Below are 26,459 nucleotides of genomic sequence, written 5' to 3'. Positions count from 1 at the left end.
TTCGCGCAGCGCTTTGCGAGCCCAAAAAAAAAGAGGAAGAATGAGCGAGACTTGAATCCGAGGGGGGGGGTTTATACATACGCTAGTGCCGGTGGTTCCTTCCCCTTTTACGAGAAACGAGAGCGAGTTGCGAATATATGATGCAAGTGCTCATAAGCAGATAGGACTAGGAAGGTGCAATGCAAAGAAAAGTACGCGCACTTGCTCAAGTGCAGATCCTTTAGGTCGAGTTGATGACAGCTTATTCCTCAGTGGTGAGGCACGCATTTTTACATCGCTTCGTCCCTGTCGCAGCCGGCACAGAGGTTGAGGGAGGTGCGAAAGACGTGTTCTTCCGCAAGACTAGGTATACAATTATTTGTATATTGAGGCAGGCTTTAGAAGTGGTTTTTAATATCAGATTTTCGTATGATTAAGTTGAATCTTCATGTTTTCAAGCGCTAAATAAGGAGGACTGGTGTTACTGATCATAGTACTTGTATTACAATTCCCTGGCCCTGGTTCTCAACCCCCTCTGCCATGATGCAACAACGATGCCGCAACCTGTTAAGAAAAAAACAAATCTATCCATGTATACTCTCGTAGATCCTTTCATACCGACTAGTATCCGACAGAACCCTCCTCCCTAATCTTCGGTCAAGTCTATGACATTTGTACCATTCTCTTTGATGATGCGGTGTGGGTGATTGGAAGGGGAAAGGCCCGGAGGCTTCCTCATGCGAGGGATATTGGAAGTAAGTCTCTCGCGGGGGACGTAGCCCGGCTTCTTCACTCCAGTCCTCTTCGCAGTCGGAGATACGGATGGAGAGACTGGTTTGCGTCCGATTTTCTAAGAGGGTTAGTAAGTATTTCGAAGAGGGGCCGGGAACCACGCACTAACTTGTCCTTAAGGTCCTTAAGTAACTTCATCTGCTGCAGAGGAGACATGGAGTCTATATCAATCGATGTACGTTGCGGACTTGGTATTCCAAACATCGAGCGTCCCTCTTCGTCAACTTCTACAGGTTCCGGCTTGATCTCTTCCTGGACTTTTTCTGGTGTAGGGCTCGACATGGCTCGAATGAGTCGAAGACGCTCTTCTGCAAATTATTAGTACTGTACTAGTATGAAGCCCCGGTGCATTCTCCCATCTCATGGTCAGAGAATGCCAGGGAAATGCACCACAAATTCCGCAAGCAGACAAAAAAACCTTACCAGATGAGTAGAGAAATTTAAAGATCATGACGGGATATATGCCGATCTTCCGTAGGGTAACTACTGGAACAGGTCGGGCCTTCTCGACTTGTCCGTATCTGTTTAGTAGCGTGAGTCTACGAACTTATTATATGGCAGTGAGAGATCTTACCCGACAGTATGGATCGAATCCTGGCCTTTGACAAGTACCTCGTTGACAACTTTATCCTTGATATCATCACGAAAGTATTCGTTCACAACTTCTTCGCTGGGATTTGTTGGAATCGTTGCCTTAAAAACCCGTATAACGATCCCCGACTTTTCTAGATCCTCTTTGTTAAGACTTTGTATGCCATCGACCTCATCGGCTGCTTCATTCATTAGTCCGACAAGACTTAAGATTTAACCGATCTATGGAGTAGGTTGGCTTACTTGTAATAAGATTTGTAAATCGGAACGGCCTCATAACCGCTTCCTCTCCTCTGCCCATCTCTACCCCTCTTACAGTGCTCTCTAGATTCCTGCCCTTCTCCTCAAAGACTGATTTCCGGAAGAAGCGTCCTTGGATCGGCATTCCATCAATACTAATATCAATGAAGATGCCCTCAGTTCTCATTTCGAATTCAGGCTTAAGTGAGAGCTTTATCGAGAAGTCCTGGCCTACTTCGCTGATAATGTATGTGGCAGCCACAGTGCTCCGGGACTCCTCGATGGTCGGTCTGTACCTCGCATTGTCGTGCTCCTGAATGGCCTCTCCGTCATTTCTACAGATGGTTACTGCAAAGCCCGGAAGCGCATTATGGGCGACCATTGTCAATTATGGTTCTTCTGCCCTTAAGTTAGTTGTGTTGGCAAAGATGTATTAAATAGTTCGCAGAAGAATAATCAATGAGATATTAGCTTCAAGGCAAGGCAAGGCGAAGTGAATTGCCAGATGTCAGGGGCACGCATTTGAGGAGAGGAAGAAATAGCGGCTGAGGCAATCTGCACCTAATAGCGAGAATGGAATAAACTTACAAGAAATGGAGACTTATGGAGTTGAGGGGTTGCAAAGTTGCGGAGTTGGGACAAGCAAGCGTTGCAAGATGCGAGTTAGCGATGTTCACAAGGCGCGCGTCAGAGAATAAAAAAGAATTGCAAAGTCCAAAGAAGCTCTACCGTAATAAGAAACGGATTAGTTAAAGATCCAACTCAGGTGACTGGAGTAAGATAAATCTCCTAGGTAAATGTGAATAGAACTATACCAAGGAGTGAATGATGCCTAGGCGTTACAACCAAAACCAAATGATTATACCTTAGAGGGAAGGAGATCGAATACAAAAGATTTGAATTGTTTGGTATATATGCAGTTTATATCTGAAATATCTAATGTAGCAATAGTAAGCACGGCTTCTTTAAGAGCTAGCTAGCTAGCTAAGTCGACTACTTCTACCTAGACATTAATGCTGATGTGAATTGTAATGGGAAATGGGTCTTTGCTCCCTACACTTGAGCACTTAAGCACTTGAGTAGGAGAAGTTCCTTAATATCATGCACCATTTCTGACTGCTTAGAACCAGTCACCAGTGTCTTATCTCGAGCGAAAGGAGGCACTAGAAGCAAATTTAAACAATAGACAAGAAACCTGCAAATAATGCATCTGTGACTTGATCACACCCTGATTGTGCCAATAAGTGGTATCTCTTTCACGCTTGAATCCCCCGAAGCAAAAGTTTTTGCCTATTTCCCTGATATTATAGTACTGCCATAATGATACAAGCCATAACTCCAAATCAGATCATTTCCGCTCTAATGCTGCATTGAATCAATAAAATGGACGATCCCCTATGCTTATTGTCTAGTCATCCCTAGGACTCTAATCGTCTGTCAGGTCAATGAAGATCTTTTGTCCCGATCTCTTCTTTTTGCGCAAGCTCTCGCCATCTGCGCTGCCATCTCGTTCCCTCTTGATTGTTTGGTTTGAAGCATTAGAACCCTATTTAAGAATGTGATCAATTACGAGGAACCGCTTGTTGAGGCTGGCACATACAGTTAGGTCTTGAATAAAGCGTTCCAACTTCTTCTTCTGCTCAACGTTCAGGCTTTCGACAACATCTAGAGGATTTGCCGAGGCGCGGTCGGGCTCGGGCTCTGGAGAGGGCGTTCTTGGAAGAATGAGGAGAGACTTTAACGCAGTTCTACGAAGGGTTAAGTTTCAGCAGCATTGAATCCTTCTGGGACACCTACCGATCTCTGTAGATAAAGCGCCAGATTCCGATGGGGTTATTCCTACCATCCAACCATTTCAAAGATACGGTCTGTGATTCCTTGATGGCGGTTGATGGCCCCAAGCTAATTATCTATTAGCTGTCCATGTTTCCGGAAAGATAATGGTAGTTTTATATGCCTTACAGAGTGGTGTGAGATTTGGCATGGCCCTTCAATGCTTTCTCATGAACACTTGCCGCTTTCTGGGCTAGCAAGTTTTTACCTTTAGAGAAGCTCTCAGCCTTTGTCGCAGCTCCACCTCGGAAAATCTCGATCTGGATCTCTCCCGCGCTGCTAATACTTTGCGTATCATGTTTGATGTCCTTGACTTTGGCTTCATCGGTTGCTTGTATTTATTAGCGTGAAGGCATGCAGTCATTTGACAGGGAAGTTTTTATCACTTGTTTCGATTTTCGAGAACTTGTACTTTCTCGTATAGGCCTGGGTGTTTCTACCCGGTAGAGGTATGGTGACCCCTATGGATGCAATGGTTGCGGTCTTGAGCAAACGATTGGCAGCTCGAGGGAAGTTTTGTCTTGTCATCACAGGGCAGTCCATAAATTCTCCATCAATAGATATCCTCATAATCAGACATTCCGAGTCGAAGATGTAGGACGGCTTGACCTGCATTTTAATTGAATAACACTTCTCGGAGGCGGATTCAATGTACTTCGAGACGGTCTTCGCAGCTCTGCTCTCTCCAACATCACCGGGTCCAGGGATTTCCTGCTTCTCCTCCTCTTCATCGTCATCATATTCCTGGAGTTTCTCTGGCTCGTCTTCTATTTGGACAAAAACTTCAATGCCGGGAATACTGTCGAGGACGGCCATTGTATTGATGGTACGCTTGATCGCATTTATTGCGCAAGAGTTTGGGATCCGGCGGAAAGGTTTTAAGGGAATGACGGTCGTTGGTATGGTACGAATGTCACTTGAATTGAGACGTCAGAACAATACGATGAGAATTCGAGCGGCACTCGTGAGGTTCTACTGTACTTACCTGAGGAAAGAACGTCGAGGCGTGGTGGGCTGTTTTCATCTGGCTCTCGTTGGTGGACAGAAGCGCTTCAGCATCAAGTGCACTCGCACGTTTCAAGCAGTAAAACGTCTGCGTTAATTGCGCAATCAAAGCGCAGACTTTGAGTTTGTGATAAACTCAAATGCAAGCTGGTCGCGCCTGCCCTCGTATGTTCTTGACGCCAGATCACATAACACCATTCAATTCCTCCAAAACACTACCGGTATCAGTTGTCTCAGTTTCAGCTGGAGCACTTTTTTAAAAACTTCGACACAATACCGCGGCGCAAAGCCAAATATCAGTTTAATTTTGACGAGGCTATCGTAGGCAAGTCTGCTCAAGAGTTTCATAGACCGAAGGGGCGGTGATTGCATCAATTGCAGAAGAATGACTACAAGGAGTAATGAGGTGTATGATATCGAGGCTACAAGTGCTAATGGTCTGATTTGAATTTCATTGGGGCATCATGACACGTCGCTGCTTTGGTTTCTGTATTTCCGTTTACTTGGGAACATGTATGTTTCTAGTTTGCCTGCTGCTGGGGCACGAAAAGATCACTCAGACAAAGAGATGTAGTACACAAGAGATCAAGAGATGTTATTCTTTTGACGAGCTCGCACATTCAGAATGCACCTCTCCAGCGCATTTGGCACTATTTCGTGGAGGATATCCACATCCTCCACGCTCCCAATCTATCCATTTATCCCACCGACCCTGCCTAATCCCTTACCACTACATTCAATACAATACCCATTTCCACTTTTGATATCTCTCACTTCGTATTTATATTTTCTACACGCCTCAGCTTGCGTGATAGTCTCGATCCTGGTTTTGCAGGTAAAGCAGTTGAGCCGCCATCTCTTGCAGCCGCAGACACGATAACGGTATTGGACCATTTGACACATGCTCTAAGAATAGGTTTGGATGTAAGTGCTGGAGTTGGTTGAAGATTAATGAGCAAGATTGGAAAATTGAGGTGGTGGTATAGATAGCACTTGCTGGATATGATTCACAACGCTGAAACCACCGCTTCATCAAAGGCGCACGATAAAGAAAACAGCAAATTAGTGAACTAACTGGAAATATAGTGTAAATTGTGGACATCATATTTATCATACTAAATTCAGACGTGCCGCAGACATCCTTAACGCCAACTGCTCATGGGTATCAAACAAATTGCCGCCACTCCAAACGAACCCCGAAAACCAACGAGGAATTCACGAAGCCCTAAACCATACTAATGGAACGCCTTGATGCATCCCTTGTGCGCAGAATACCTCCTCCCGTGCGTGAAGAGACACCAGAACGCAGGCTCAACATGTGACCGTGGAAGCGTCTCCCCAATTCCAGCTCTTGATCATTCATACAGAGATACTGACATTCTTCCGGCTCTCCGCTTCATTTACATGGAAACCAAAGACGAGCTTGAACAGGTCTTTCAAAAAGGAATAACGTCCACTGCTGGTCATCCAAACCACGCTTTTAGCCACATCGACCGCGCTTGCCTTCTTCCCAATCGGTGGCAGCGACTTGGAATTCCGAAATGTGGAATCACTCAATACTAAATTCCGGTACGAATTCAGTAAAGCTGCATGAGCTGGGAGGGACCCAAAAGATCCTGTTGGCAACGATTTGATAAAGCTTTGGAGATCCGGCTGATTTGGCCTAGCCGTCGATGTAGTTCGCGAGTATCCGACATTCATTGCCTGTTCAAGGAGTTAGAGTGGGCTGCTTCTCAATGTTTTTGGGAGCAGAAAGTCGGCCGAGCTCTTGAGACAGGCCAAGAGCTCGCATTTATGTTCAATCCTTGGCTTACCATTTTTAGAACTAGCACTTTCAAACGAGTGAGATTCACGTCTTCTGTGCGGCCGGTAGTGACGGTGCTAGAAGATTGGTTGCTGTCTTGCGAATAGCTCGATAGCGAGGATGTTGCGCTCGACCATCGCGCATTTGCAGCCCTGTTCCCTTCCGTTCCAAGAACCAATATATTTGGGATGTTTGGAGAGTTCTCCTCTGGTGAGATAGGTGTGTCTTCGAATTCAGTGGTAGGTGTTTCCGGATTATATCGTGTTTGCGCATGTTCCGGGTGTTCAGGATTTTCGGGGAGGCTTGGTAGACTATTTGTTTTATGATGTGAAGAGCGACTCATTTGGTCCGAGGCTTGGGTGAATGTTGTTTGCGAGGGCCGTGGTGTCCCTCGTTCTGGCCGAACCTGAGTCCAACCTTCCCGAAACAGATCGCAAAGCTCCCAACACGCCTGAACGGCGGATCCAAGCAATTCTTCGTCCGCCGCTTTCTCTTCTCTCTTATTTTGACGCAGGCTGAAAAGCATTTCTGCTAATGACCAGCATGCTCGAAGAAGGGCATCCGTCTCTTCTGCAAGTTCGTTTCGCTGCTTCATCAGTCGATGGCACAGCGTAATGTAGAAGTCTAGAGTTCGTTCTCGGAAAGCTTCCGGAAGGGTACGATCATGCGTGTTATAGAGATGATTATTCAATTCAAAACTGACCCGTAGTACGGAATCAGCTACTTCGTCTTTCCGCTGCCTGACATCGAATAACGCTTGACAGAAGTCACGACAGAGATCAAGTGTTGGCCTGACATGAGTTTCATGGTCCTCATCACGACTGTCGTAAAGTTTCTGACATAACTTCCAGCAACATTTCCAGGCTTTTTCATGTGCGTCTCCAGTTCCAGAGTAACTGAAAATTCTCTCACGGTGTATAGAGCTCAGGCTTGCCAGGGTATTGCACAAAGTCCAGCATTCATGGAGAGCCGTCTTCAAGGCACTGACCTCCTCGTCGGTATTATGGACAGTCCGAGCATCAAATTCATCTTCTTCAATTTCCCGGTGATCCTCAGGAATCCCTGCAAACCATGAGTAATGGGAATCATCTGTGAGGTAAGGTGACACACCTTCAAGGCTATGTGCACTAGTCGACCGAGATTCTCCTTTTTTTTCAATGAATGCTTCCACTTCCTGGCGGGTCTGAGCACGAGGAGTTGCATTTTCCAGAGCAAATTGGCTGCGAGAGACATCCGTGGATATTGGGGGTGGTGAGATGGGAATTGATTGTGTGGTCTAATTTATTTAGCGTTATTTATTCCACGAAAAGGATAGCCTACCTTATCATTTGGTACAGACAAATCTACCCGGAGTATGGCTGGGATAGCTTCGTCTTCCTCATATGGTATGGGAGTTGACCTGTCGGCTGTTCTGGGTGGTTGAACGGGAACGGTTTCTTTGGTTGTAGCCTTGCGCAGCGCAGTCAGTCATCTATCATGATACTGAGCTCAGACCCAACTCACAAAGTCCCTAAAGCCTTCCGGCGCATGTATAACAGAGATGGATTCATCATCGATCGAGCTTCTAAAACGTTCTGGGATATTTGTACTGAGCCTCTTCAACTGTATGTCATCAGCGGTGTATGCTTATCTCGGCTGCGTAAATTACCGTAGCTTGTGAGTCCGCAGACCCAGGCATATTAGGTGGTGTAGGCCTTCCCTCCATCACGTCTTCTGCCACCTCATCTTCAATCTCAGTTGTCTCTGTGCCATTCGAAGTTACTGGCGACGGTCCCACCATATCGCTGGGACTAGTCATCAGTGCACTGCTGGGAGAAAGTCCGACGTCAATGGGCTTGGGGTGAAGGCTTGCGGATTCTACCGAGCTCCGCGCAGACCTAATACCAAAGTATTAGCTTGTGTAATATCCACCCTAGAGCTCGTAATATACATACAAGGACTGGAAACGCGGGGAGTTTGTTTGTGCGGGCGAGTTTGGAGACATTGAGAAGTCTGTATAGGGAGAGAAGGGGGACATGATATTTCCAGATGAGTGCACAAGAGGACTCTCCAATGCCATTGTTGAAGTAAGGCTCATATGCGGCAGTTCTCAAATGAACATGAGGAGCTTGCGAGATGTTTAAGAAGACAAAAGATGACAGCGATTTCCTGGCCAAGTGGCGGGCAGGGCTCTAAATGTTGGTGTGGCTCAGAACCGTCAAGGCTGAATGTAGCTTTCGGAATCAGCACTGGAAGCTCTCTAGCTAGCCGGTAGCTGTAGCAGGCCAGTAGAAGAATGGGAGAGCCTTGAAAATTACGTTTATCACCTGGCAATTCTGCCTACGTATACAATTGAGGGAAACACCGCGAGTATTTTGTTCTAAGAATCCGAGGTGCATTGCGCGGGAATGGTTGTTGTAGTTAATACAGGCCCGCATCTGCAGGAGCTGTGCCGTAGTCGCACATGCCCCTAGGAGAGAATAATCGACGTTTGTAGGCTGAGATAATGCCGGTGGGGCAGTGGTCTGGGTGTCTGGAGCTTGGCTTGGTAAACTGGAGGGAGTGGGAGTGGGCTTGGAGACGGACGTGCTCTGATAGTGGAGTGAAGCAATCGAATGGCAGACGCGGTAGAGGACTTTGGCCTCAAGCTGGCATGGGCCTAGAGAAAGGCAGTTGGGGGGTGGTCATGCAGCAGGATTTAAAGTCAACCAACCAGGGCCGCAGATGCGCGTCTTAAGATCGCAGGAGGGTGCATAAGTGCAGGTATGCTGGCGCTTAACTTAGCACGGGCTCGCACCGCGATACTCCACGACCTTCATCGTCGATACTGTATCTTCATCCCACCCGAAAGGTTGAAACAAAACACGGCTCGGAGTTCCTAAGACGGAAATGATGGTTGAACTGGCTGAACATTCTGACTTACACGAGCCAGTAGACATAATCAGCCAGCAAAAACAATCATACCTACGAGTATATTCCAACACTTTCACCGCGGGATGGGCCGTTTTGGTACCTTGCCAGTGAGACCCAAAGTTTCTTTGATTTTTCGGGAACGAGGGGAAGCCTCAAAGGAACGAATTAAGCACTAGCCGACCCGACCATCCGGCCCCATTGCGTTGGGTCTGCTTCGGGGATCAACAGAAGAGATCTACGTCTTGACGTCTACGGAGGTCCCTCATATGGCCGCCCGCATCGTTGTTCCAGTTCTAAGGTACTCTTATTTAGGATGAAGCTGCAGTAAGCAGTGCCACGATGCTCTATTCAAGTGGAATGATGAATACAACACTCGGTGAAGAAGTTGACACATAGCACATTAAAACTCAGTAGCCCCCAACATTTAGTTCCAACATTTAGCTCAAAGTAAGCATGTCTGATTCGTAGACGCGAAACCGAGGCATTGGTTTCAAGCATACCGCATTTATTGATTTGCATCCCTCAAACTTTTCCTTCTGGGTGGACGTCTATCAAGAAGATCATGATAATGAGCTATGGAGAATTCTCCTGTAGCTATTGATCCAAGTTTCTTACACATGTTCAGATAGTTCTGTCCCCCTTGAATAGAAGTTCAAAGTCCAAGTCAAGAAGAGTACTTTCCAAAAGCTAAGATATACACAAGGGACGCAGCTTTCTGTGCGAAACTCCATGCAGTGAAAACGCTGTGCCGCTACTAAGTTAGTAGCCTTTTACAAACCCCTCTCCGCGCTTGCATAGGCGCTGGGGTGGAGAGTTTGGGTATGAGACTTAGAAGCAAACGAATTGGCTCCGATGTTGATGCAAATTCCACTTTCCTAAATCAACCTCACCGAAAGTTTCAAGCCCAATGGCTTGCTCAAATTAGTGGATGCAACCAACATATGCGTTGGCAATGCGAGTGAACGGCACAGATAGGAGGAAAGTCTATGTATGGGAAGATTAGAACGGTGGAGATTCGCGCGTTTCCAGCGGTTTGGGTCAGCCCTATACCGCGTGTCAGTTGCAAGATACCAATTGCAGTCGGTGTGTAAAGTGGCTGGCACACGTGGGAAAAGTGGAAAGAGGAAAGAAGAATGCGTAATGACAGCAGTGGAAGTTGTCTTTCTACATCCATTCCGCGCCTGTATTCCTTGGATATCCCACAAGCATCCGCAAGAGCTGCCAACACATATTCTAACCTGTGGTGCAGTATTGGCAATCACATAAAATCGGCTTGATATTGGAAATCTAGTGGTTTTATGACCAAGCCTCCCCAATCCTTTAACGCCTTCATTTACGCCAGTCATGCAACCGCTGATATTTTCCATTTTTCCATTCAACGCCTGAGCATCATCCTTAGACCCTTCTATTAACCCATGGCCGCCTTCTTTGCATCTCGTTCTGCTGGGTTGTACCTTCAAAACGGTCAGCCCAATGTCCAATAAATGTATAGTCAAGGCGAGAAAAAGATGGATGATGTGTAGTAAAAGGACTAACTTGAGGAGTTTCTCGATCAAGTCAACGTGTGTCATGATCATGCGGCGGCAGCAGTATCGTTTGCAGCCAAGTTGGTCCATGGCATCTCTGCGAGGATATCAGCACCATTATATACTTGACAGAAGCTGAAATTGAACTGACCCATCTGTAATCCCCTCGTCGATGAGTTTCAAGTACCGTTCCCATAGGTCACCAATAACCTGAGATCATATCAGTAAAGCTCAGAAGCTTTGCGCCCAGGGGAGGGGCAATACCTTTCCGCAGGAGAAACAGCGCACAGGAATAATCATTGTGAGATTCTTGCGGTTGAAGGCGTATTACAATTCGCAGATAGACGCTGAGAGACGCTGAGCGGGAAAAATGTGCAGGGCTGTCAAAATGTTGTAAAGGTTGTCGCATGTGGTTGCTTTTAAGGTTGAAGTTCGTCGAAGAAAATCGGCGCTAAAAATTTAAATTCACTTTTTTTTCCCAGCCTTGTTCACCGATAGCAAACAATCTACAGGTTCTCCACGTCGAACCTCACAGACCTCTGACAACACAATGGCTTCTGTTTTGAAGCGCAAGAGAGGTCCAGTGCAGGTCCTGGATACCCCCAAACGATCAAAATCTGTGAAAAGCGAGACGCCCCAATCTCTGCAAAATTTCAACTCACAGAATGTGGGCTGGGAAGCGGCATTCGGTGCCCCGCCGAAAATAAAAGATTTGGTTAAAAAGAACGGAATCAATGGGGATATGAGTGATTCGGAAGAAGAATCGGCTGCATCAGAAGCTTTGGATTTCGACGCTCTACATGAGGAGGACTTTTTGGCGAATGGCCTCGATACAACGACTAGGAAGCGTGCATTGAAAGGGCAAGATCACTTGAAGACATGGAAATTGTCTGAATCGATAGGGGGGCGTATGATCAATGCCGATCCAGCTTTTACAGCCGACGAAAAGTACACATAATACCCACCATCTTATCTCTGGAATGTTACTAAATCTCACAGACATATTATCGTTGCAAGCCGTACCACCGTCCACATCTATTCAACCTCAACCTCTCTCCTCGCCCGCTCAATAAAACTTAAGATCGAAGATAACAGGCCTAATGCCCGGATCTCCACTTACTGCTTGTCGCCTACCCAGCCGGAAATCGTTTGGGTGGCTTGCTCAGATGGCCATATTTATAGCGTCAACTGGACTTCAGGGGCTGGCGCGACACAATGGTGGGCGACATCCTCTACAGGATGCGATTATATGACGGTAGCATCCATGGAATCTGCAGGGCGAAGAAGAGATGTCGTCTTCACAACCGAAAAGCGGAAAGATGAAGGTTGGCGGGTCACAGCACATGAATTGGCACCCCCGGACGGGGAAATCAAGATAGCTGCTAGGACCATATACACCTCTAACGATCAAATTACCTTTCTTACAACAGCTAAGGAAGGTACTGTTGTGGTTGGCGCTGCCGGGAAGAAGCTCCTTCTCGGCCGCCTGAGATCTACAGAGTACGACACTGTGGACAAGATTAAATTCGAGTTTCGAGTTTTTGAGACTACCGATAGGATATCGTCCCTAGATGTAAGAACCTCTGAAAGGACTGGCACGGAAGCTCTCAAGAAATCGATCCTAAAGAAAATACCTATTGTGGATCTGGTCATTGGAGATGTTAGGGGCGCTATCTTCGTGCACAACGACTTATTGGCGAATCTCATTCGAGCGCAGGACGGAACACTTCCAAAGGGGATTAGTCTGACACCCAGAAAACTGCATTGGCACCGGCAAGAAGTGCAGACTGTCAAGTGGTCTTTAGATGGTAAGGTTTTCGTGGTCCCTCCAAACTAAAACGTGGCTGATAGAATTGTAGGCAATTATGTTATCTCTGGTGGCACCGAGACGGTTCTTGTGCTTTGGCAACTTGATACTGGAAAGCAGCAGTTTCTTCCTCACATGTCAGCCACCATTCAGAACGTTGTGGTTGCACCTTCAGGGTCATCTTATGGTATCCAGCTTGCCGATAATTCAGCCTTGATTTTGTCTACCGCAGAACTACAACCAACGACAAATATTGCAGGAATACAAGCGAGTGTCCTTGGGACTCCCGAAGATTCCAAAGTTTGGAGGCTTCAAGACGAGACTTGGAAACCCCCTCTAATTCAACGCACTCCTGCTGTCATCAACCCTCGTTCGCCTTCTCAATTACTCCTTGCAGTAGGACAGATGCACGAGGTAAATCCTCGAGAACCTCTTGTAATGAGCTCTCCTTTCTTGCAAACTTTTGACCTTGGATCTGGTCACAATCTATACCGCCAAGCTTTGACAAGAACGAATATCACCAACGTCAATGCTGCCCCGAGTGCTCATCGACTGTCGGAACCGAGAGTTACCCACATGAAAATATCTTATGACGGTACCTGGCTTGCAACTGTTGACGAATGGACTCCCCCGGAGCATGATCTAGCTTTTCTAGGCCACCAAGAGAAAGACCTTGAAGTTGAAAGAAGAGCTCGGCGCGAAGTCTTCCTCAAATTCTGGCAGTGGAGCTCTGAAAACAAGGCATGGGAGCTAGTATCCCGAATCGATACCCCTCATACTCTCGGTCAGAGCTCCTCTTTTGCTGGCAGAATCTTAGACATCACTGCGGACCCCACGTCATTACGATTCTCTACGGTTGGTGAGGATGGGGTCGTCTGTGTCTGGTCGACAAAAACCAGAAAACGAGACAATGTTCTCGTCCGAGACAAGGATGGCAAAGCGTTTCGCAATTGGCACTGCCAGAAAGCTATTTCTCTTGGGAAATCCGAGCTTTTGGATGAGCCCGGTAGTTTAGATTCACCTTTGACAAGTGGCGGCGTTGCGTTCTCTGAAGATGGTTCGGTTTTGGCTGCAGCGTGTACCAGCCGTAATGGGGTACTGCATCTCGTGGATCCGGAGTCTGGAATTATTCGGATGTCTCAGAGTGGCTTATTCGAGGGAAACATTGTCAAACTTGATTTCCTCGGTCAAGACCTCATCACTCTGTCAGACAAGCTTCTCATATACGACTTGGTCTCGAATGAGACAAGGTTCGGCATCACTCTGCGCCGCGAACTTACCGAGCTGTCCATGGAACAAAAGCAACAAATGATGCACTTGGCAGTGGACCAAAGGAGTCGGACTTTTTCAATTGCATTGCCTATCAAGGCGTGGAGCAATGAGAAAGCAAATTCTCTCCAACATCGGCATTCTGAACTATTTGTTTTCCATCAAGACAAGGCGCGGCCGCAGTTGAAGGATATCTTTCCATCAATTGTTACGGCTCTTTTGCCTGCTATCGATTCGGAGGGATATATTGTCCTCGATGCCACTGCCGAAATCCGAACAGTCCATAAAAAGGGAAGCCAAGTGCTCACCACATTGGCCCAATCAACTTCAGCTCTTAACTTAGATAATGAGCCACAAGAATCTGAAGGACTCTTGCGCCTTGTTAACGATGTGGAAGAGGCCGAAGAGATGGATGAAGACCAATTACCGCCGCCGGCAGCAACCCAAGATGGGAATGAGGACGACGATGGGGATGAAACCCCCGTGGTGACACAACAACAACTCTCAGAAGTCTTCGACATTGGGCCGTCCTTTGCCTTGCCGCCATTGGAGGAAATGTTTTACCAAGTTGCTGGTCTGTTCTCAAGCAAGCCGCTTGTGAATGTTCTTGGGGGTGTCTAATGGCTTGCATGGCGGTCGGATTTTGTAGCATTTGCAGCGTATAGGGGCTTTGTACAGGATGTACAAAGCATCAAAAAGCTATTACCGTATTTATACCACCATACCTGGCTTTATATTCGACGTGTCAATCACGTGAAATGCCTGTAGTCGTGAAGTGGGGTAGCGGGGAAGCTCGCTATGGCGCAATATTTCTTTCTTCTTCAAAGCTCAAGTTCTACGTTATTCTGATACCTCCCATTCCAGCACTTCAAGATGTCTTTCGACTCCATACCCATATTAGATCTCTCCTTAGCCAAGGACCCAGCCACAAAGCCCGAGTTCCTAAATCAGCTCCGACACGCTCTCCTCGAAGTGGGCTTCTTGTACCTCAAAAATGTAGGAATATCAGAAGAGCTCACACAAGCTGTCATCAAGGAGGGAGTTTCCTTCTTCGATTTACCCATGGAAGAAAAGTGCATCAATTCTATCCCCATGCCAAAACCCAAGGGCTAACATCCCAGACTCAAAGTCGAAATGAAGAACGCGCCATCATTCCTGGGCTACTCACGTCTCGATGCAGAAATAACGGCACATACAATCGACCATAGAGAGCAAATTGATCTCTCGACCGATCATGCAGTTCGTACCCCTTCTCAGCCACTGTACAGAAATCTCTTTGCACCTACACAATGGCCATCCGCTTCATACATGCCGAATTTCAAGCCTGTCTTCAGCGAATACATAACGCAGATGGGAGCAATATCTATCTTCTTCACGTCCCTGATTGCTGAAGCTATCGGGCTGAAGCCAAACGCGTTCAACAAGTATTTCGATGCGGACCAGCAGCATAAGTTGAAGATTGTGAAGTATCCCGATTTGAAGGAGTTGGGGCTGGAAGGTGTGCAGGGGCAAGGAGTTGGACCTCATAAAGATAGCATGTTTACGTCTTACCTGCTGCAGGTCACGAAGCATAGGGGTCTACAGGTGCAGAATTTGAGTGGTGAGTGGATTGATTGTCCGCCGATTGATGGTACGCTTGTGGTTGCTGTTGGACAGGGAATGGAGGCTCTAACGCAAGGCGTGTGCATGAGTACTACTCATAGAGTGTTGTCTCCCGCTCGGGGGTCAGGGGCTAGGTTCAGCGTTCCTTTTTTTCAGGGCGTTAGTTTGGATGCGGAGTTTGAGGAGCTGAATGATCTTGATGGGGGGAGGGGGGTGTTGGGAGGGTGCCGGAGGAGGTCAGGGAGATGAGGAGGAGGGTTGTGGCGAGGAATGGGGGACGGCTGGATGATGTTGAGTTTACGTTTAGTGGTGGAAGGGGAGCGAGAACGCTGGGCGAGGCAACGTTAAAGAATCGTATTAAGAGCCATCCGGATGTTGGAGAAAGGTGGTATCCGGACATCCTAGCTGAGATTAGAGCGCAACAGGAGAGGGAGAAAGAGGATGCGGAAAAAAAGGTAGCCTTTGTGACAAGCCCTGCTCACAGTGGTACACCAGTTTCAGGAGAATTAGGAAAGGCTGTAGAAGCGCACTGAATTCTATGACAATGTATCAGAGACACATTATGCTCGTGTCTATGATGCGAAATCCCAATACGCCATTCGCTACTAAAAGAACAGCATCTAGATCATCGCTCGTATTATCATGACTTCTCACCTTGAAAGAAACATCAACTCTCAATCCTTTGTACAGACCTTTGTCTTCTCCCCGTCACCAGTGTACAGAAAACCCAACTCCAACTTGACCCCGTGTGCAGCGTTCATTTCGCAGGTACGACGAAAGTTGGGAAGCAATCAGCGAGAGTCTTGCTGTGCTTGTTCGTAGCATGTTCGGTGAGGCTGTCGCATTGTCAGCATGAGCGTTTGTAAAAAAAATTGTGGAGGAACTTACGCCGGGGCACGGGTGGTCTTCAAGAACGTGGACTTGCAGGTGACGCACTGGATATCCATAGCCTGCTCGTTGGCCTTGAGTTGCGACTTTGCGACTTTGGTGTCCTTGTCCTTGCGATCACGCTTGGAGGCTGCCTTGGCTCCCTGTTGCGCCGTGGTTAGCAGTGTGTTTGTAGTTTGCAAAGATGATACAAATTTCTTACGTTTCCCATCTTTGCGGTATTTTCTGTGGATTTGCGGAAGATGTGCAGATGTATACGATCTACTGTATTTGCTGGCTGGGTAGGCTTGCTGGTGAGGGATTTTGAAGTGGATGGAAATTGTTTCCGGTGTAAAACTTTTGGGCCGTGCCAAAAATCCAGACCCCATCCCACTAAATTAGCGTGAAACCCCTGCTTATATTCCCTTTATCTTTCCGTATATACCTAGTTAGCGCCGCTGATTTAGCAACATTTACCCAGGCCAGGTGATTTTATAATACGCGTATCCTCGTCTTTCCAACCTTCATGATTGTTACAAAAGCCAACATCTTTCAGAAGCGCATCTAACGCGTTTCAAAAACTTACAAATGCTCCGAACAATTTTTGGAAAGAAAGACCCGGAAGACGCGCAAACCGAGTCGACCACAATGGCCTCTTCCATCACCATCTCTGATTTCAAGGACGCGTTGAGCAGGTATCCGGTGGTGCTCAAGGCACGAAATGCAAACGGTATGATATCGAATCTTCAAGCTAAAGTCTGCGATCTAGAATCTGACGCGTTTATAGCTAGACCAGATGCAATTCCCATCGAGGAGCTCGACAGGTACCGCTATGTCGAAGCCCCGGCTCGGTTTTCCAAGAATACTGGCGCAACCATGAAATTGGAAGACGTTCAGAAGCTTCTCCAGTGGAAGCTGTAAGTGGCGCCCAAAACTATATCTCCCTTCGTCGTTCCTTGAATTACAACAATTTTTGGCGCATACGAATTTGCTGGCGATCCGAGGGATCGGTCGTTGATTGAGTAATCTGTTTTCATCACGCCTCTCTTTTACTCAGAAGTTGAGACATTGAAAAACGTTATATACTAAAACATCCATAGACGTCATGGTACCTTCCGACCCTCTCTTACTCAGCAAGTTGCTTCCAACTCCGATGAGAAGGTAGAGGAAGCTACCAAAGATGCATTTTCCCACTATGCTAGCAATCCCGACGACATCAAGAGTGTCATTGAGAAATTGAACGCGCCTCTCAAGGGAATCGGTCCTGCTACGGCATCTTTGCTCCTTGCAGTCCATGATCCCGACAATGTGGTTTTCTTCAGCGACGAGCTCTATAGGTGGCTTGTTGCTGATGGCAAGAGCGTTCAACCAAAGTATAAAATTGCCGAATTCGAGGAGCTCTTCTCTAAGGCCAAAGCTCTGAAAACCAGGCTCAATGTCAGCCCCATTGACATTGAGAAGGCCGCCTTTGTCCTCATCAAGGAGAATGAACCTGTTGCAGAAAAGAAGGTACCTAGCGGTAGGGGAAGGGGCCGACCAAAGCTGCCTGAGGATCAAAAGAAGCCGAAGAAGGAGGTCGTTCCTGGCCGTGGCCGTGGCAGACCTCCTAAGGACGGTGTGGCCGCAAAGCCTAAAGTTGTTACTTCTGGAGGCAAGAGGGGACGACCTGCTAAAGCTGCCAAGACTGAGGAGGTGGACGCCGAAGAGGGAGCCAGGACTCCTGCTTCAGATAAGAAGCGTAAGGCGAATGATGATGGAAATGATAGCACTCCCAAGAAGCGCGGAAGGAAGCCGAAGGCTTGAATGATGATCCACTAAATGGCGTATTATGGTTCGGGAAGGTTATGGCTCAATTGACAGCGTTTTGCGATTTCGGTTTGGCTTGTATTGTGCTTTGGGTGCTTTGGGTGCTTTGGAAAAGGGGTGGTTGTATATGTATGTGTATTACTGAATGGCAAAGGATGAATTACAAACTAGCACCTGCAACTGACTGGGAACTTCGATGTCTGACTTGTAAGGCAGCACTAGGAAGGGTGACTAGCTACCTACCTATATCCTATACCAGTTAACGCAAAGTTCGGCTCCTGAGTTTCTGAGAGTTGTGACTTCCAAATGAGGTAAGAATCGGAATGGAATGGCTAAATCGGGGGAAGACTCAGGAGACTCCAAGCCTTGACGCTAAACTGACCGTGGGGAAATATTTCGGGGGTAAGTATTGCGAATTGTGGAGATGCGGAGGGAAACTCTGCCGAAAATCAGCTACTTACCAAATTATCGAGCTCTTTCTCCGAGAAGCTTCAGCTCTCCTTCGAAACTTAGCGGGGGATTGGACGAGACCGAAGTTTATAAGAATGCCTCAGTTCTCTTTTCTTCTTGCCACTTTTCTCTACTCACTACACTTCCGCTTCAATTCAGTATCAGAGCCGCCATGATACTTTCCATCCTTCGTGCTGGTGGTGCCCAACGCGGGGTAAATCCCCTTAAATTCTCACGAACCATCACAACAGCAACACAGACACAGACACAGACATCCGCTTCACGAGGCCGAGGCCCTCGAAAAGAAGGCGATATCTCCTCCGTCTTCGCATCCCTTTCCGGCACCGAAGCCATTCCCTTACCCGCTCGTTTCGCATCCATAAAACAATCCCTCCTGCTCCCCCACGCCCCCGCCATCGTCGCCTCATGGTCTCGTCTCCTCTCCTCCCTGCGCTTGGAAATCAACGAAATAGCAACAGCGGGCTCAGATATAATTCCTTCCATTGACTTCGAAGAAATCCACAATCACTCCCGTGTCCAACCCTTTGCCAATTCCCTATGTAAGCGTGGCGTAGCTATCTTAAGAGGGGTTGTGCAAGAGGAACAGGCGCTGGGATGGAAGAGCGAGATTAAAGATTACTTGATCGCGAATCCGCAGACAAAAGCATTTCCCAAAGATAACGCGGCTGTTTTTGAACTTTATTGGAGTCCGGGCCAAATCAAGGCACGGGCGAATGCCAATGTGATTGAGACGCAGAGGTTTCTCATGAGTTTTTGGCACTCATCTGATCCTAATGCGGCGGTTTGGACAGACAAGCCAGTCTCTTATGCGGATCGGTTGAGGATTCGACAGCCTGGTGATGCTGGCTTTGCGCTTGGAGCGCATGTTGATGGAGGGAGTGTAGAGAGATGGGAGGCGGATGGATACGGGAAGGGACATGTGTATGACAAGGTGTTTGAGGGGAGGTGGGAGGAGTTTGATCCGTGGGAGAGTAGTGGGCGGCTTCAGGCGGAGAGCGATCTGTATAACGGTGCTGGGGCATGCTCGATGTTCCGAATGTTCCAGGGCTGGTTGAGTATGAGCAATACTAGGCCTGGGGAGGGGACTTTGCTTGTGAACCCGTTGTTCAAACTTGCTACCGCTTACTATCTCTTGCGTCCATTCTTCTCGCCAAAAAATGCAAATAGGGAGGCGAGTGGATTTTTGGATGAGAAGAATTGGGAGCTAGATATTGAGCAGAGCTCAGTGCTACAAGGCGCTAGTTTGGGATGCACATTGGAATTGAATGATGCTCTACATCCTCACCTTGAGCTCAGCAAATCTATGATACACGTTCCCGAGGTTAGGCCAGGAGATTATGTAGCCTGGCATTGCGACTCACTCCACGCTGTGGATAAGATGCATGCCGGAAAGGGAGATAGCAGTGTTCTCTATATCCCCGCTTGTCCTTTGACCGAGACCAATGCTGAATACCTGGTCAGACAGAGGGAAGCGTTCTTGAATGGAACTCCGGGTCCAGATTTTCCTGGCGGGATTGGTGAGAGCGAGCACACTGGGCGAATGACGAGAAAAGACGTTGAGATTGCCGGAGGAAAGCAGGCATTGATTGCTATGGGACTTGGACCTTGGGAGACGGGATCGAAAAAGGAAGAGGAACTGATGAAAATGGTAACATCTAAGTGATTTGATTTATAAATGCCTGCCACGCAATACCCAATTCAGAGTCATTGAAACCGTACATACGGATCTGGGTCTGAGGTCTAGTTCTGACTCGCCCATTTTCAAATGCGGATGAAAGTTAAGATATTCTAGCATTGTCACTCTATTCGCAACGCCTGTCTTTGAGGGATGTTATGTATAATATCGCAGCCGCCCTTTGAACGCCATAACATATACATCCTAACGGTATAGTATCTCCACATCCCCCTTTTGAAATTGCCTCAGCTGTTCCATAATCTTCGCATCCCCCATATTTTGTTCCACAGTAATCTGATCAAAGCAATGCCGTCCATCTATATACTTCTGCAACACATCTCCCCTGTCAATCTTTGCAGATTGCCCGGTGACAAGTGAAGCAAGATACTGCGACGATACGGCATACTTGTTGACCCGATATATCAAGCCTTTAATGACGCCGAACTGAATGAGACGACGAACATCTACATAGTTCAATACCGGGAAGTTCTGGTCCAAGTGTAGCTTAATCCACTCCTTGAGAGTACGAGACGTACACAGACTGGTGAAGAGTCTGCAGAGGTAGAAGTTAGATAGTCTAGGCCCGTTGATGTAGACGTAGTTAGCACATTCGTCTTGCATGCCGTCTTTGTCGGAAACAAAATCGTTGATGCTGGGTGTTGGAGCGTAGATGTTGCCGAAGAGGAAGAGATCGATCATGAGGATGGAATCGTAGTACAAGAGATGCTGCAGGGCGATTTTGGTGAGATCGAGAGCGACATCAGCGTCGTGGGCGATACGACGCACATCTTTGATGCCATCGATTTCTTTGATCACTTTCTTCATGGTGAGATCCCAGGTGTCGTCTATGATTTCCGCGAATTTCATCTTGGCGATGGGGACGTGCCATGACTTGACGGGTGGTGGGTGTTTGTAGATGGGGAAGAGCTTCATGTTGATGGTGGTAGCGTCATCTGGCGGCGTCAGGGGTGTCATGTGAAATGGTTTCTGGAAGACTTACCAACTGGGATCATGCACTCGTTGTAATTATTCAAGTCCTCCTTGATAATCTCAAGTAGCGCCGCAATAGACCTTCGATCTTGAGACTTCGATCCACCCTCCAGGCTCAAGTACTGATTCTGAATCTCCATCTCCGTGAACGTACTCGCCAAGCGTCTGACAACCGCCTCGTACGGTATCTTGTCCACCCCAACGCCAATAACAATGCAGAAGTTAAACATGAACTCATTTCGTTCGTACTTCTCGTCCTGGATACAGACCGGATGTCCAAGGATGCGGTATCTGTCATCGGGGTCACAGATGGTGACATAGCGATTGCAGAATGCTTGTCTTGGAATGATGTACTCGGCCATAGTCTCAAAATCAAAGAGACGAGGCTTGTCTACACCAGGTTCCGAGACAATGCATCCTGGCGGGCTTTGGTGGACCACCCTGGTACCTGCAGAAATGTCAGGTGCGTCCTTACTATGAATTGGAAGGATTAAGAAGAGTGGCCAGAAAGGGCTTTTGATAGATCTTTCGGTCTTGAGCATCTGGAATCTTTTTATAGAAGAATAGGGGTATAGATCTGATAGATGAAGAATATACATACCCTGCTGCGGAAGAAAGCGCGCAAAGAAGATGCCTTGGATCATTGTTTTGAAACCTCGGGAACGTGAAGTATATAAACCTCTCTCGAACTCATCACCGGGCTCCTTTCCCAAACATCCCTAAATCATGTTAATAATATATTTTGTGGTTAAATAATAATCCAAAAAGCTTGAGAAGACATGGATGTGGAGGATGTGGATGTGGATATGACTTGCGCGATGCAACGCAACAGAAGAAACCGGGGGTGGGGAAAGATCTGCTCGTTTGATTGGCTCAACTTACCGAATGTCCATCGAAAATCTTTCTCCTGGCATTTGACGACATCTTTCTCACCTACCTCCAAACCGTCGTTTTTTTTTTTGTAAATTCTGGGGTGTCTGGGGAAGCTTCAAGGACGTGCCTGGCCCAGCTGGTTGCCATGGACTGACTCGTAAACGATATCAAGGGCGGACTGCCATTGCAATTGCTTCATTCTCCGTGTATGTCATGTGACTCATAATGCCATCTTTATTTGAGCTTCACCAGTGACTAATATACTTGCAGTTGTAGTCTTTGTATTTATTGCCTATAATCAGCAGAAGAACCAATAGGTAGTGGCCATATGTCGCAATCGACGTAAATTGTCACCATCTCTTGCAGTCAATTTGAGCCCACACAAGCTACCCTAAACAATTTTCATATCTCGCTACTCAGGACCATAAAACCTTCACTATGGGCTCTCAAAGTATTAACGGTCATTGTCTATCCCCAAAGCATTTATATTTTGTCTAACGTTCTATAGCCCTCGACTTCCCTCGTCTTCGCGATGAGCCGTCATTCGATGAAATGCTGGGGCTTCTCTCTGCTCTTGAGCTCAAACCTTCCTCTTGGAATGACCAGTCTTCGACGACGTTGGAAGATACACCTGGACTTTCAGGCTACTTGACCTCGATACTGAAGAACTCGTTTGGTTGGTTGGATGACTCTGTCGATCCGGACGGCGAGAAGAAGGAGATGCTATGGGACTTGGCGAGTAAACGCATATCTGAGCGTTGCGGAAGAACAGGTACGCAGGTTTATCCACATGCGTTACGTTTTGAGAAACTCGGCTAAGAGAACTCTATAGCAATGGGAGAAATATCTCGCACATGGGATCTTCTAGCATCTACGGCCCACCCAGCCCTCAGTATTCAAATTCGAGAACCGCCACTGGTAGGTTGATCTTTCTGGAGAATCATCTGATGCCATTAAAAGCTGACTAGAAAGGTCGGTGACTCTCTCGGATTCAAAACCTGGGGTACAGCATGGGCAATTGCGCAGAAGCTAGACGAGTTCGGTCAGACGCACTTCCAACACCTTCTTGGAAACAGCAACATATTTACCACGGCATCTGGTGAAATCATCCAACATATGCAGACACGGGTACTGGAGTTGGGCGCCGGCACAGGGTTGCTGGGTCTAGCTGCCGCTGCTCTTTGGAGAACAAACGTCGTCATGACAGATCTACCTCTGTTCCAAGACAACCTATCTCACAATATTCACAAGAACTCCCATGTTTTGAACGAACGAGGCGCCGATGTATCCTGTGATGTACTAGATTGGACAGACGGCGAGAACGGGTTGATGAAATGCTGGAATAAGGAGTTTGAGGTAAGCTCTTAACCCACAACGGAGGTTCACATGCTAACATATTCCATAGCTTGTCATAGCTTCCGATCCACTCTACGATGAGAGTCATCCTAAAATGGTTGCTACAATGATAAAACGATATTTGAAGAACGATGTATCTTCCAGAGCTATGGTCGCTGTTCCTTTGCGAGACGAGAAAACAAAAGGTTTTGCAACAAACCTGAGAGATATTATGGATGGATATGGGTTTAGTCTTCTATCAGAAGGGACTGTGGTCTGCCGAGATGATTGGGCAAACAATGATGAAGAAGTGAGAAGTTGGTTTGGGATTTGGGGCTTTGCTCCTGCCTAGAATGTCTGACCTCGCGAGAAAGAAAAGTCAAGAAACCATCGCGTTTAGGTAGTTAACCTAGATTTCCCAGCCATTAGTGAACCGATTATAAATCTATACTGAGAAGGTACAGTCCATAGACGTTTTTACATAGGGTCTCTAGGAAGGAGCGAGAGAACTGAACATAGCACTTACTAATGCTGAGTCCCCAAAATAGAAGCTAGTCCTCGTTGTATATTTTAGGGGCTCTCTATAAGCGCTAAGGAGCTACTGGGGGAATCGTTCCTTCTTCTTAGTAATAGCTTTGTTGCCGTCTGTGGAGTTGAGCGATGATATGTGGCCCAGGTCGATATTGAAGTGAGGCTATGACCCAACACTTCTCAGACCGAGGCACTGAATCCTGATCCTGCAAATAGTTTCACGTAATTCTGTAGATTGAATTTGAAAGTCGACTGGTTTTTTTAGGCATTACAAACCATACGATCAGCCAGCCTTAATAATCCATGTCCTTTATCGCCGAAAAATATTGCCTTGTTCGGTTAATAAGACAAGTGAGGGGTTTGTGATGAACGAGGGGTGCTTTGTCACGCAATATGATATGCAATGCCGTGTCTTGTCTTGTCCTGTCCGGACCGAGCCGAGGGATGATAGTCGTTCCTTCTTCGCGAAGCGACTGTTAGTAATAACTCTGCGAGAATCAAGAAAGCCCACGTCGCTACCTGTGCTATCAGACACGCTTCATACATCAAGGTTCAACAATTAAGAAGCAATTACTTCTAGAAGACCTTCTAGTTACTTGTGCTATTACTACTACTACCATCTTTCTCTCCTCGACTCCAAACAAGTCGAATCATCTACACAAACCTAAAATGCCTTCCAATACAGCAGCGTGGCTGACTGCAGCTAAGAGCAATCCGCTCGAGGTCAAAACCGCTGCCTATACTTCACCAGGAGACCATGAGATCGTCATCAAGAATGGAGCTCTGGCGGTCAATCCAATTGACTGGAAGATACAAGACTATGCTTTCTTCCCTCTGAAATACCCCACAATCCTTGGGCAGGACGTTGCAGGCACGGTCGTGGAAGTGGGCAGTGCTGTCTCTCGATTCAGTAAAGGCGATCGAGTGCTAGGTCATGCTCTTAGTTTGGCCAACCAGAAGCCCAGCGACGGCGGTTTCCAAGAATATACAATTGTTCTAGATAACCTGGCATCGCAAATTCCTAGCACCTTGCCCTTCGAGAACGCCACTGTCCTACCTTTGGGCCTATCAACTGCCGCTGCAGGCCTGTTCCCGAAAGAGTATCTAGCGCTCCAGCACCCTTCCTTGGACCCAAAGCCTACTGGGCAGACATTGCTTGTCTGGGGAGGAGCGTCATCTGTTGGAAGCAATGCAATTCAGCTTGCGGTTGCAGCCGGTTACGAGGTTGTGACTACGGCCTCGCCGAACAACTTCGATTACACCAAGAAGCTCGGAGCCAGCCAGGTGTTCGACTACCACAGTAAGAGCGTTGTCGCAGATCTAGTAGAAGCACTGAAGGGGAAAACAGTCGTCGGGGTTCTTGACGCTATTGGCGCCAACGGTGCAATTCAGAACTCCCTCGATATTCTGGCTCAAGTGGAGGGTAACAAAGTCGTGGCTACGGTCTTGCAACCACCGGAGAATATTCCAACAGGAACCAGCGCCAAATGGATCCAAGCCTTCGCCATCAAAGACAACGGGGTTGGCAAAGCTGTTTATGAGGACTTCCTCCCGCGCGCACTTGCTGGTGGGAATTATGTGGCTGCTCCTGAGCCGTACATCGTGGGGAAAGGGCTGGAGAATGTGCAAGCTGGAATAGAAACTCAGAAAAAGGGTGTGTCTGCTAAGAAAGTGGTCATAACTCTGTGAGTAGGCCTCGATGTGGAAGTGGAAATGATGGAAAACACGTGATTAAGTTGAAAACTTCCATATGCAATCAACAATGATGGATTCTTGTCGGGCATGATTGCTTGAATGGGAAGGTTATTGCAGGAACTGAAACAAATATACATTTTACAGAACATCAACACGTGACTATGAGTTGAAAAGAAGCTGTTCCCAGGCATTCTTATTAGAGTCACGAGAGAGAATATCGTGAGCTCACTTATTAGGTGGATATTCCCTAAGTTGACTTACCTCTGGCACTTCAAGCTCAAGTCAACGCTGGCCTTATCTGCCCTGCAGTATGAGCCGCAGATGTCTGAAGTGTTGAGCCTGAGTATACGTGTCCTTGATAGACAGACTCTATATCTGTAACCTAGTATCGTTCTTGATAATCACTTGACGTTCTCTTGATTGAAGTAAGATCGGACAGGAATAATGAAATTCAAGTTGTTAATTGGAATTGTGTTAAGAGCCGTTTCCTAAAGTGTTCTAGCCTATGCCTCACGTGAACCTCACGACGACGACCATTCACACTCGCCTTCACTGGCTGCTACCCTCACTGCAGGTCTCATCAAGGTAATAGGAGCTCACGGTGTCAATTACAACCTCATACACACACTGTATATTTCCTTCTATACAGTCTATACCGTCTCCCGGAACTCCCTTTGTCCCGCCTCAATAATTCCACTATTCTCCATACTTCTTTCAACATCCAACATGCAACATTAACTCCTCATGTGGAACAAGCTGTTCTTTGTTGAATCAAATACAATTTCATTCACTTGTCTCATCAACAGGTGGAAAACTGCAAATCATACAGCCCTTCGGCATGATCAGCTTGGAGTGCCACTTTCTATTCCCAATAAG

The 26,459-nt window shown here is 47.2% G+C and overlaps 9 protein-coding genes across 9 annotated transcripts; 6 read left to right on the top strand and 3 right to left on the bottom strand.

The window, feature by feature from the left end:
- Nucleotides 1–5,799: 5,799 nt before the first annotated feature.
- Nucleotides 5,800–8,303, bottom strand: LHYA1_G001291 (uncharacterized protein; the record flags this gene model as incomplete). The annotated part of the gene is made up of 7 exons (XM_031146275.1): nt 5,800–6,144; nt 6,255–7,306; nt 7,355–7,520; nt 7,565–7,693; nt 7,748–7,846; nt 7,893–8,121; nt 8,179–8,303. The coding sequence occupies 7 exons, from the start codon at nt 8,301–8,303 to the stop codon at nt 5,800–5,802; spliced, it is 2,145 nt and encodes a 714-aa protein (XP_031008803.1).
- A 2,241-nt stretch (nt 8,304–10,544) lies between these two features.
- rpb10 (DNA-directed RNA polymerases I,II,and III subunit) lies at nt 10,545–10,962 on the bottom strand (the record flags this gene model as incomplete). Its single annotated transcript, XM_031146274.1, has 4 exons — nt 10,545–10,590; nt 10,673–10,759; nt 10,814–10,872; nt 10,927–10,962. 4 exons carry the CDS (start codon nt 10,960–10,962, stop codon nt 10,545–10,547), a joined length of 228 nt encoding a protein of 75 aa, XP_031008802.1.
- Nucleotides 10,963–11,212: 250 nt separating this feature from the next.
- utp17 (U3 small nucleolar RNA-associated protein) lies at nt 11,213–14,359 on the top strand (the record flags this gene model as incomplete). The annotated part of the gene is made up of 3 exons (XM_031146273.1): nt 11,213–11,610; nt 11,662–12,470; nt 12,522–14,359. The coding sequence occupies 3 exons, from the start codon at nt 11,213–11,215 to the stop codon at nt 14,357–14,359; spliced, it is 3,045 nt and encodes a 1,014-aa protein (XP_031008748.1).
- Nucleotides 14,360–14,611: 252 nt separating this feature from the next.
- On the top strand, nt 14,612–15,873 carry LHYA1_G001288 (putative 2-oxoglutarate-dependent dioxygenase; the record flags this gene model as incomplete). The annotated part of the gene is made up of 3 exons (XM_031146272.1): nt 14,612–14,811; nt 14,860–15,499; nt 15,550–15,873. The coding sequence occupies 3 exons, from the start codon at nt 14,612–14,614 to the stop codon at nt 15,871–15,873; spliced, it is 1,164 nt and encodes a 387-aa protein (XP_031008749.1).
- A 922-nt stretch (nt 15,874–16,795) lies between these two features.
- On the top strand, nt 16,796–18,010 carry LHYA1_G001287 (uncharacterized protein; the record flags this gene model as incomplete). The annotated part of the gene is made up of 3 exons (XM_031146271.1): nt 16,796–16,937; nt 16,995–17,124; nt 17,308–18,010. 3 exons carry the CDS (start codon nt 16,796–16,798, stop codon nt 18,008–18,010), a joined length of 975 nt encoding a protein of 324 aa, XP_031008742.1.
- Nucleotides 18,011–18,635: 625 nt separating this feature from the next.
- On the top strand, nt 18,636–20,147 carry ybiU (Uncharacterized protein; the record flags this gene model as incomplete). Its single annotated transcript, XM_031146270.1, has 1 exon — nt 18,636–20,147. One exon carries the CDS (start codon nt 18,636–18,638, stop codon nt 20,145–20,147), a length of 1,512 nt encoding a protein of 503 aa, XP_031008743.1.
- A 216-nt stretch (nt 20,148–20,363) lies between these two features.
- On the bottom strand, nt 20,364–21,793 carry LHYA1_G001285 (Nitrogen permease regulator 2-like protein; the record flags this gene model as incomplete). Its single annotated transcript, XM_031146269.1, has 3 exons — nt 20,364–21,112; nt 21,160–21,597; nt 21,751–21,793. 3 exons carry the CDS (start codon nt 21,791–21,793, stop codon nt 20,364–20,366), a joined length of 1,230 nt encoding a protein of 409 aa, XP_031008740.1.
- A 667-nt stretch (nt 21,794–22,460) lies between these two features.
- Nucleotides 22,461–23,709, top strand: EFM2 (Protein-lysine N-methyltransferase; the record flags this gene model as incomplete). Its single annotated transcript, XM_031146268.1, has 5 exons — nt 22,461–22,473; nt 22,531–22,794; nt 22,855–22,940; nt 22,995–23,378; nt 23,428–23,709. 5 exons carry the CDS (start codon nt 22,461–22,463, stop codon nt 23,707–23,709), a joined length of 1,029 nt encoding a protein of 342 aa, XP_031008741.1.
- Nucleotides 23,710–24,557: 848 nt separating this feature from the next.
- cipB (Zinc-binding alcohol dehydrogenase domain-containing protein) lies at nt 24,558–25,577 on the top strand (the record flags this gene model as incomplete). The annotated part of the gene is made up of 1 exon (XM_031146267.1): nt 24,558–25,577. One exon carries the CDS (start codon nt 24,558–24,560, stop codon nt 25,575–25,577), a length of 1,020 nt encoding a protein of 339 aa, XP_031008746.1.
- Between the last annotated feature and the right edge of the window lie 882 nt (nt 25,578–26,459).

The sequence above is a fragment of the Lachnellula hyalina genome (genome assembly GCF_007821495.1).
Source record: "Lachnellula hyalina strain CBS 185.66 chromosome Unknown contig00012, whole genome shotgun sequence".
NCBI classification, from domain to species: Eukaryota; Fungi; Ascomycota; class Leotiomycetes; order Helotiales; family Lachnaceae; genus Lachnellula; species Lachnellula hyalina.
The sequence above is the reverse complement of the archived record's forward strand: the minus strand, read 5'-3'. Positions and strand labels throughout refer to the sequence as shown.